Below are 11,310 nucleotides of genomic sequence, written 5' to 3' on the forward strand. Positions count from 1 at the left end.
TTCGAATCAGAGTCGCAAACTTAATTAAGTCAACTGGCCATACAGCATATGAAATATTACAGGAGTTTTTTTTTTGCAAAATGCGAAATATTTAATGGAGTATCAAAAATTTCATAACAACGTTGCTACAATGTGTTTTTGTTCGCATTCGTGCAAACTATTGCTAAATATTATGAAATCGTCGCAGGAATGTATTCAAAATACCTCAATTCATACCTCAATATTTTTCATATACAATTACGGATAAAATATCTTTATTTAATTCTAGCGCATTAATTTTAGCAAACTTCGATACTTTTGCTCGACTTTTCACGCCGTTGAATTAAACTCGTAAATAAGTATTCTCATTGTAATATTACCTCATGTTTTACTACATCAAAATACCATGTTTATTCGCGAAAAGAAACTCTTTGCGTCACCCTGTATAAATACTATCACCTCGTAAGCAAACTGGACGACGTGACTTCTACAGTGACAATCATGGCTGGTAAGTGTGAAGATCCACTTTGTTTGCTCCTAATTATTTTAAGAAATACATGTAAATATTAGCGAAAATAATACATGTCATCTTCAATTTAGTCGTTTAATTTAGCTATCTTTTACGAGAGAATAGAAATATCGCTCCATTTATTATAGTATTAGATTTGTATAATTTATGAATGCTGTTCTAATTTAAGAGAAAACACCGGAAAAGAAACGTCTCGAATTCTGTGTACTTATATCATTTTCTCGTGACAACGCGCGGCAATACTAAATTTGTGATTGTTCTGTTACATGAATTAAGAGAAATACAATTATAAACGTGACGCTTGACACGAGTTGTGATTGCATTAATTGTGACACCTGTTACGTGTGACAAGTAATTAAATTGTAATGTTTTTTTTGTGTGTTCATTTGTTTCGAAGCAATGTGTCAAATTGGTCTCCCTTGTTTCTCCCTCATCGTGTGTGACAAATGAAGTGAAATTTGATATAATTCTCATTAAGTCACTTTTAATTATAATAACTAATGTATTGCAACGATAAATTTATATCATAGTGTAAAGATACGAGTGTAGATATTTGAATATGAATTGTCAATTGGATTGCTATGTATAAACAATTCGTTAGAATACCTTTTTTGAGTCAAAACTTAAAGACCTTCTGTGCATGCTTTGTAACAAATTCTTATATTTATAAAAGTTCTCTATAAGTTTTAATAACAAATTTTAAATAAATTTATTTATTTTATTTTACAATATTTATGTTATAATTCTGTACAAGAATGAATGAATTTCATTGATTTTCAGAAGATAATCCATTTAACAACATACTCAAGTCCATTAAAGTTGGATCAAAGGAATACAAATACTATGACGTCACTCATTTTGGAAAGAAATATGGTAAATATCTATGAATAATCGAATGCTTTAGAGCATTTGTATACACTGACCAGATTAAAGAAGTATAATTATTATGTTCAATGATCTGTGTAGACAGGTTACCATTCTCGGTTAGAGTTCTCCTGGAAAGTGCTGTTAGGAATTGCGACGAGTTTCAAGTAAAGACATCTGATGTTGATAAAATATTAAATTGGGAAGTTAACCAGACTCACAGTGAAGGAGTGGAATTAGCTTTCAAACCATCTAGAGTAATATTACAGGTGTGTATAAAATTATTACAAATTATATTTAATTAATTATAAAACATAGATGAGTCTTTAAGTTACATTCAAGTTAACGTGCATTTTAAATTACATAAATTATAACAGGATTTCACTGGGGTGCCAGCAGTGGTGGATTTCGCTGCTATGAGAGATGCTGTTAAAAGATTGGGAGGTGATCCAGATAAAATAAACCCTATTTGCCCGTCAGACCTTGTTATCGATCATTCGATACAAGTTGATTTTATTAGAAGGTAAATTAAGCTAAAAAAATTTTCTGGATCTAAACATAAGTTCATTTTTTTTTTTTAACAAAAATAGAGCAATTATATAACTACTTTGAATCAAAGTCTAAAAATAGTTATGCTTCATTTGAAATTAAAATTAGCAGAAAGATAATGCGTTCATATTCAAAACAGATAGTAGTTGTCTGAAGTAGAGAAGATAAGAGTTTTGATAAGGATCGCATCTTTCTTCTAGCAACGACGCTCTTAAAAAGAATGAGGAATTTGAATTTGAGAGAAACAAGGAACGTTTCATGTTTTTAAAATGGGGAGCCAAGGCATTCGAAAATATGTTGATCGTACCTCCAGGAAGTGGAATAGTGCACCAAGTTAATTTAGAATACCTAGCCAGAGTTGTATTCAGTACCAATGGCTTGCTCTATCCCGATAGTGTGGTTGGAACAGACTCTCATACAACTATGATCAATGGTCTCGGTGTACTAGGATGGGGTGTTGGAGGAATCGAAGCTGAAGCTGTTATGTTAGGACAAGCGATATCGATGTTACTACCAAAAGTTGTAGGATATAGATTAGAAGGAGTTTTGAACCAGTACGCTACTTCGACCGATCTTGTTCTCACAATCACGAAGGTACAAATTTTTCAAGTACAAATAAAACTCGCACCTGGTGCAACTATTTCTCAACAGATTTTCTCGTGTACTTGCAGAATTTGCGACAAATTGGAGTAGTTGGGAAGTTTGTAGAATTCTTCGGACCAGGTGTATCTCAGCTAAGCATCGCGGATCGTGCCACGATATCGAACATGTGTCCAGAATATGGCGCTACAGTTGGTTTCTTCCCAGTTGATCAGCAGAGTTTAAATTATCTGAGACAAACAGGTAACGCTGGAACATTCTTAAAATCATAGTCGAATAGAAAAAAGAATTGCTTATGAAATTGTCCTCTACAGGCAGAGATGAAGACCACATCAATCGAATCGAGAAGTATTTGACCACCATACGCATGTTGAGGAACTACGACGACGAAAGCCAAGATCCCAAGTTCTCAGAAGTAGTGACGCTGGATCTAAGTACCGTGGTGTCCAGCGTGAGTGGTCCAAAAAGGCCCCATGATCGTGTATCCGTGGTAGACATGAAAAGTGACTTCAAGAAATGCCTTACAAACAAGGTAAAAACTATTTAAAAATTATCATATAATGTAACATAAGAATTCGACATCAGCGGTGCAAGCGTTTAGCGGTAGTGCAAGGTACCCAGGCGATGACTAGTTAGTACTCGTATGGGACAAACATAACCCAGTGACGATCAATCATATCGTCAAACGGGATTACGTTCATCCCATCCTGTACTCGGAATATCAACAAAAGTGCTGTTTTCCAGTGTTTTTCATTGTTACAAAGGTGTTGAACAAAAATGAAAGACTCCCAGGTAACTACTGCTGTGATATGAATTTCTCATGGCACACATCGCAGCAAGAGTTCCTCCAGACTCTTTCATCCGAAAGCTGTGCCCTGTTGTGCATGTTGAAAGCAGTTTTGCAGACATTGGAATCCCATGGAACACCAGAAACGGAAAGTTTCCAGTCAAATGTAGACAAAATTCTCCGTTACCTTCCTTGGTCTCTGTACGACAGAGTACGTTGAGTCCGTGATGCTATGTCTCGTACACTTTGCCTTGCTGATCTAGCTTTATGATCTTTCGATTCACCATACAGTTAGATCACCAAAGAAAAATAAACGGGACGTTTGAGAAGACATTGAGGCTCGATGGTCACGTCGATGCTGATTAATCTCGGCATCGGGGACGAGTATTTCGATCTAGTCACGACTTTGTTCCAGCGTTTCACTAGACGAATACTTCGCCCCTGATAACAAGACGTCGAATATCCCCGTGGAGCTTGATGTTATCGCTGAACAGGGGCAGACATTGGATGAATCCTACCCGGTGAGGCTATAATTCCACCCACACCGGACGAGATTTCATCCGATAGCAACCCCCACTGTAGAATATCTCCTTCTTCTTGAGTTCTTCGACTGTGGGTTGCAGGAAGGACGAAGATCTCCGAAACTTGTTGAGCAAATATCGAAGAACCAAAGAAATTTGTTTCTGAGAGATGAAACTGTAGCGAAATGACTAATACTAATTCTGTTCTTAGAAGAACGTCGAGAATACAATTTTCACGATACGTTAAACTTTAAGCACTTAACGAAATACTAAAGCAGAAACGTGGAGACCCGCACTCTGACTCCGATCGCGACGATAACGAACCACTCGCACTGTTAATTGTACACTGATGACCTTCCACGTTCGTCGAGTCACCTTTATAGGGTTCCGGAGCACCCCCCACTCCTCCAGTACAGCGGTGCATCCTGACCAACCCCGGTGAACGTTCTACAAGTTTCCACTGTATCATCCGTGTCCAGGTAGTCGAGGATTTTCTATCCCAAAAGTGTCTAGACGCTTAGACAATACAGTAAACAATCATGAAATCATTGTTTACAAAGACAATGTTGTTGATTACATGGATCAATCTATGAACTAGCTATGTGCACACAAAGAAAGACTAGAAAATAATACATGAAAATCAAACGATCCGTTGGTAGATTATTGTATTTCAACTGCGAAGCACTGACTGTACTTTCAAATTGGAAATGGTAATCGCGCGAACGTGATAAAGCAGCAACGAGCGCTTGTGATTTTAAAAACAAGAGATCGATCGATTTCTATTGAAAGATGTTTCAACATCGGAATCGCGTTACTATGCTATCACGGCAAGGACATTTGCTGAAAACTCATGCACGTGAATTAGAGAGCTAACATTTCTTCTACATCAAATCCAATGTTCTCTTCTTCGAGTATATATTATATTTTGTTACTATGTCTGATAATGAAGTATCACTTTATATTAAATTATTTGGATACCTGTTCAAAAGTATTGATACGTATCAATTACACACTGCTCGTACTTTGTATCAATTTTCAACAGTGTTACTGTTACGATATGTACGTGTACCAATGCAATGCGATTACAACTATTACAATAAGAAAAAAACGTATACTAAATGTTCTCCGTATTAACATCTATCATAAAATTGTTAATCTAGGAATGATCCTCGACGAAAGAAAATAATTTTGTATAGTTAACGATGATCGATCGATCTTTAATTTCGCGGATAACTCAGGCCACTGTCTTCAGCGAAGCCAAGAACGTCGTGCAACCTCGCTAAAATTGCTGATACAACAGCCGTTAGTTTTGCGAAGCTCCACACATTTTGTTGCAAACTGTAGTCTTATATACAGATATTTGCCATGCTTCGTATTGCAACGATTGGTCTTGCTATCAAGTTACCACCATTCCTAGCGACTTTTTGCAATTATAAATTTCTCTACGCTCGTTTTCGCAATTATGAACCTGTACGCTATTACAATCGTGAATCTGTTTTTGCAATTAATATTTAAAATTTTAGTGGGGTGGCAGATTTTTTTTCTAGCGTCTCTATGATAAATAGCCCATCGTCGCGAGGGTTTCCTCCTTTTCAATTGTATCTATTTCCGCAAAGTTTAAAGAATGGAGAAGTAACAGTGCTCGACGGTTGTAGAATTTATGAAAGCAACCCTCGGCGCGAGGAAAAGCCCAGACGATGACGTCGAACGTCTAATAGTACAAAACAATGAGTATCCCTCACAGGCCAGGGTTTACCCTTGGATATTTAGGCGTCGTCTTGGATTGGCTTATCTTCCAAGAAGCGATTACAATACCTTCAATAGCCTTCCAACGAGTTCTTAAATGAATACTGCAATTTACCAAGTATTGGAACCTCTGAAAAAAGGGAAACAATTTTAGAGTCTTGTACAAGCCTTTATCTACGTTCGGTTGTCTGGTATGAAGATCTTCAGAATATTCTGACTATATATACATGTACATATGTTTTATTGCAATTAAATAGACTCTTAATTCAGAGGATATAAAAATAATTATGTCGCCACAGCGAGCTTGTGCTTTGAGTATTGAATGTTGAAACAAACGTAGAACTGCTGGCCAGTCATGCGAAAATGCTTCTTCAGCGAATCATTTGTTGGATAATGAATTCTAGATGCTGAAAGTTCATTCACATTCTTGGGTCGTCAAACTGTTCTGAATGAAAAATTTCAGGTGTCTACTTCGTGAACTTTTCGATTAATCTTAACTATAATTTTCTCTTGTTAGATTTACTAGTTTGTAGTTCGAAATTTTGTTAAACGTTTGAACCTGTTCTCAGAGTTTTGAATAGCTGTATTAATTACAGGGGACAATAAAGGATTTTCATTTTCAGGTAGGATTCAAGGGGTACGGCTTAAGCCCCGAAAAGGTAGATTCCGTAGCTATGTTCGAGTTCGAAGGCAAGGATTACAAATTAAGACACGGCTCGGTGGTTATTGCTGCAATTACAAGCTGTACTAATACTAGCAATCCCAGTGTCATGCTTGGAGCAGGTAAATGAGAACGTTTAGGATCTTTCTTAGATGTATAATATAGAATCTACATTCCACGTGTGATGCGACGCCTCTTAAAATTCATTTATCGTTAAACTGAGGTGTAAAGTCGAATGAGTATTGTTTGAATTTTAGGTCTTCTTGCAAAGAATGCCGTCGAGGCTGGTTTGACCGTAGCACCCTATATAAAGACATCATTGTCTCCTGGATCAGGCGTCGTCACTTATTACCTGGAGGAAAGTGGAGTGATTCCTTACCTGACCAAATTAGGGTTCGACATTGTCGGTTACGGGTGTATGACTTGTATCGGTAATAGTGGTCCTCTCCCTGACGTCATCGCCGACACTATTGATAAGGTAACAATATGACTTCTCGTTTGCTTCAGTCGCCCTATTCTTAAGTTTTAATTTTAATCACATCTTGACCTCAACCGCCATTACCTTCATTTAATCAGAACGAACTCATATGCTGCGGCGTCTTGTCTGGCAACCGAAACTTCGAGGGTAGAATTCATCCTCATACACGAGCAAATTACCTGGCGTCACCGTTGTTAGTAATTGCTTACGCCATAGCTGGAACAGTGGACATAGACTTCGAAACGGAGCCACTGGGTAAACAGACGTCTTCTCCTAAACCATGATGAGTCATTGCTGGTTTATAACAATATGGAACATTTTTAGGGCGTCGAGGGGATGGTACTCCGATATATTTACAAGACATCTGGCCTACGAGAGCAACTATTCAAGCTGTCGAACAAAAATACGTGATACCAGCTATGTTCAAAGAAGTTTACAGCAAGATAGAGGTAGGCAGCAACAGTTGGGCAACTTTGGCAGCCCCTGACGGTAAACTGTATCCGTGGGATCCGACTTCCACCTACATCAAGAATCCACCGTACTTCGATAGTTTATATAAGGTTCGTTTAAGAAATTTAAGAGAAATATTAGGTGTAAGTTTGTTTTATAATAAATAAATGATTTCGATTACGTTCAGCAACTACCAGAATTGAAACCAGTGAGAAGGGCACGTGTTCTTCTCAATCTTGGAGATTCCGTTACGACGGATCACATTAGTCCAGCTGGTAGCATCGCGCGTAATTCAGCAGCGGCGCGATACCTTGCGAGTCACGGGTACGTTTGAAATTAGAAGTAATATACAACGGCCAACGTTTCGTATAATTTAAATATAAAAAATATAATTTGTCATGAATTATTTTTGCTTTTATTTGTAGATTGACGCCGAAGGAGTTTAATTCTTACGGGTCGCGTAGGGGGAACGATGCTGTGATGGCGCGAGGCACATTCGCTAACATTCGCCTGGTGAACAAGTTCGTTGGAAAACCTGGACCACGTACTATTTACATTCCTACTAACGAGGAGGTTCATATGAAACTTGTAATCAAGTAATAATCTACATATAATATGTACGATCGTAATTGCCGATTGACTTGTAGATGGATGTTTTCGACGCGGCTGAAAAGTATGCAAACGACGAGACGCCATTAATTATACTTGTGGGTAAGGAATACGGATCTGGATCTTCTAGAGATTGGGCCGCGAAGGGACCGTATCTTCTGGGAATTCGAGCTGTTATAGCAGAATCGTATGAAAGAATACATAGGTAAATATATATTTTCTAATTACGAAACTACGCTAAAAACAATTTTATTCGATATCGTTATGTACAACCTTTGGTGAAAAGGTATCATCGAAGCGTACAATTATTGAGAAGGTTCTGGAGAATAAGGATATTTTATTGCTGTTCTCATATTTTTGCAGGTCAAATTTAGTAGGTATGGGTATTATTCCGCTACAATATCTACCTGGGCAAACTGCAGAGTCTTTAGGATTGACGGGGCTGGAGTTATACGATATAACGATTCCTCACAATTGTCAGCCTGGCCAGGTCATTACCGTTACCACGGATAATGGCAAAAAAAAGTTCAATGTAATCGTACGGTTCGACACCGAAGTAGATTTAACGTATTATAAGAACGGTGGCATTTTGAACTACATGATTAGACAAATGCTTTAGGGGTCGAATGAGTTGCGGAATACAAATTACGTTATTGCAAGAAGTTACTTAATACTTAATTTTGGGTTTGGATTTGCAGCGTATAACGTCCGAATATATCCATATCCTACATAGTGAAAGGTCATTATAACGAATACGGTACTGTTACTTTTTTTTAAAATATATAAAAGGACGAAGGATTAGAGATAATAAAATCATGTTGGATAAATATATTTATTTTTGTTTGTTACAAATTTGTCTGGTTGTGTTACATTAAAATTTTGAAAATTATTACTATTGAAATAAATATATAGAAGCTTCGTGTATTGACCAAATCGAATTTTTTATATTTTATAGGCGTCGTTTCTAAGTAAGTCGTGAGAAAGAGAATATTTATTAACGTAATAAAGTGTTAATAATTGTTTCAGCATGACTTACTTTATAACCTACTATTGAAGTTTCCAATACTCCAAAAAATTATTAAGTGTCTCGCTATACTCGAATCCTAGGTTATCGTTTATTTTGTACAATTAATATAACAAGATTCTTTTCTAAGGATTCACAATTAACAATTGTTGGTCCATTCTATACAATCCAGTCTGGGCTGGTCCTGTTCGCCCTTATTTGTTCGTATCTAAGAATTTCTTTATAATTGGTTTCTTTGTAGGAATATCCTGAGAATGTAAATTCAACTAAATGTTGATCTGTTGCTCCGTATAAGTGAGTACTGTCGAAACTTAGACAGTAAACAGGACTTGACATTCTGCAGAGATCCATGAAATAAACCTGAAAAAAATATATATTCATGTATACAGTATTATATAACTATCAAGTTAACTATGATTATCGTTAAAAAAAATGTTCAACTACTCACTTGTACATAGCTCTTCTGTCTTTGATCCCAGAGAACAGCCTTGCAGTTAAATTGAGATCCCGTGATCATGCTATAGTAATAATCTGACGATAAACAATATAAAGTTGCATCTGTTGGATCTGGCCACGAGTATACACATGTTCCAGTCCTGAAGGAATATCCATTAATGAAATGAGATTATAGAATTACTAAAAGAGTGAATTCTTAATTGACATTCTAAGATCCATTTGAAAAGTTACCTCAGGTCCCATTTTCGAACGTAAGTGTCATACCCACAGGTAAGCAGAGTTTGTGGATTATCCCAAACCATGTCTAATATCCCCGCCCCTCTTCGCCAATTGTGTTTTAGTATATCAGATTGGCTGTAACTAAAATGTTTTTGTTATATTATTGGACCTTTCATGTCTGAAAATATATAAAAACACATGGCTGTATATACAACACACATTTGTCGACAATTTCCTTGTGCTTAACGTAAATCGTAACGCACCATTCAAGATCAAATATGTGAAGCGGTGGACAGTCGCTATTTCCAGCTGAACCCACGGCAAACTTTCTACCGGTTGGGTCTGCAGAAAGAGACCACACCCTGTCAGTAATGTTTATAGTTGTTAAAGGTACATTTAGGATTGTCTGACCAACAGGTCCCCAAACCTAAACATCGATATTTTTTAATACCACGCAACCTTAATAATTTTCAATGTTCATTGTACAAACCATTAGATATTATTTTGTATCTAACGAAAAATTACCTTCACTGTTCCATCACCAGAGCCAGACATAATCGCATCGCTAGTCTCGTCTATAGCATTTATATCACAAGTATGTGCTCTGTCTATACTAAAGTAAAAGTCTAAATATTCGTTGCATCTTGATTTTGTCCAAAATTTTATACTTCCATCTCTGTAACAAATTTATAACTAAATGACAATGCACACTTGAAATTTGTTTAAAATTTTTTTAGTGATGTACAACTTGATTACCTGTGACCAGTTATGATACATTCATTTCTGACGATAAACTTGCATATATCGCTTCTAACATTTTCTCTAACTAAAATGGGTCTGTTTTCATGGAAAGACTCTGAACGTCTCAGGCCACACAATTGATTTCCGCCGCTCCACCACAAAGTGTCCCCAGTTAATTGAATCCATGGCATGAGCTTTGTTTTCTGCGAGAAGAGGACTTTCTTCTTGTATCTGCCGTATTGCCAATTGTGTGATACGTGCCATTTTGTGCGTAGACATAATAATGGATTACACCTATACAATCGAAATCATTTTCATATAATAGCGAGTGTTTCAATTTTAGCTTTTCATCGGAAGGTTATAATAATTAATATTCTAATCTTTCCACTAAATATTGTTTGGGTGGAAAAATAGAAATAATATACTGACTGTTATTTCGTTACAAAATTTCATGCTTTTTTTCTATTAAATTAAGTGTAAATATGGATTCTGTTTACGTATTTGTGTAATAATTAAGAATCACCTTGGAGTTTCTAGATGTCAAATACACATTACGATATACATACAACATTTTATAAGTGAATATATATCACAGTATTTGAAATGGATAAGGATGTACAAAGGTAGATACGTCGTCGAAAATACTAATGATTCCGTTAAAAATATAATTAAAATATCAGTTTTTGGATAAAGAGTAATTATAACCTAACAAACCTGTCACGAAATTTTCTTGAAGTTTGATTCGTCACAACCGGCTGTTTGCTCTTTTTAACCCAAAGCGTTTCTCCGCTTATAATGTCGTAAAATCGAGTGCACACTTCGCTGAGTCGCACCAAATCGAATGCATGACAATAATCGAAAATTAATATGAGAACATCAGATGGCAAGGTGTCCAAACGCCAAGCATCTGTCATTTTTCTCTCGCCAATCACGTGATAACCGCGAACATAACAGCTGTTAAGTTTTATACAAACCGTCACGTGCGATGGTTTCCCTCTTTCTCCCCAATAGTTTAAAGTTTGACATTTTACGGATGTGGTATCATAAACCATACATTTTAAATATTGAGAATATTAATTATTCCTTCCTAATAATCG

At 36.4% G+C, this 11,310-nt stretch overlaps 2 protein-coding genes across 2 annotated transcripts; one reads left to right on the forward strand and one right to left on the reverse strand.

Annotated features, from left to right (window-relative positions):
* Positions 1–465: 465 nt before the first annotated feature.
* LOC128875446 (cytoplasmic aconitate hydratase-like) lies at positions 466–8,798 on the forward strand. Its single transcript, XM_054121035.1, has 15 exons — positions 466–487; positions 1,289–1,381; positions 1,475–1,641; positions 1,750–1,895; positions 2,122–2,515; positions 2,593–2,764; positions 2,836–3,053; positions 6,199–6,358; positions 6,494–6,714; positions 6,813–6,969; positions 7,039–7,274; positions 7,352–7,488; positions 7,590–7,737; positions 7,812–7,978; positions 8,137–8,798. Exons 1-15 carry the CDS (start codon positions 481–483, stop codon positions 8,390–8,392), a joined length of 2,679 nt encoding a protein of 892 aa, XP_053977010.1. The 5' UTR covers positions 466–480; the 3' UTR covers positions 8,393–8,798.
* A 70-nt stretch (positions 8,799–8,868) lies between these two features.
* LOC128875451 (F-box/WD repeat-containing protein 4) lies at positions 8,869–11,150 on the reverse strand. The gene is made up of 7 exons (XM_054121046.1): positions 10,928–11,150; positions 10,229–10,507; positions 9,998–10,148; positions 9,736–9,899; positions 9,485–9,613; positions 9,246–9,393; positions 8,869–9,157 (listed from the first exon to the last, which is right to left on the reverse strand). The coding sequence occupies exons 1-7, from the start codon at positions 11,125–11,127 to the stop codon at positions 8,957–8,959; spliced, it is 1,272 nt and encodes a 423-aa protein (XP_053977021.1). The 5' UTR covers positions 11,128–11,150; the 3' UTR covers positions 8,869–8,956.
* Positions 11,151–11,310: the final 160 nt, after the last annotated feature.

Source organism: Hylaeus volcanicus, chromosome 4, assembly GCF_026283585.1.
Source record: "Hylaeus volcanicus isolate JK05 chromosome 4, UHH_iyHylVolc1.0_haploid, whole genome shotgun sequence".
Lineage (NCBI taxonomy): Eukaryota > Metazoa > Arthropoda > Insecta > Hymenoptera > Colletidae > Hylaeus > Hylaeus volcanicus.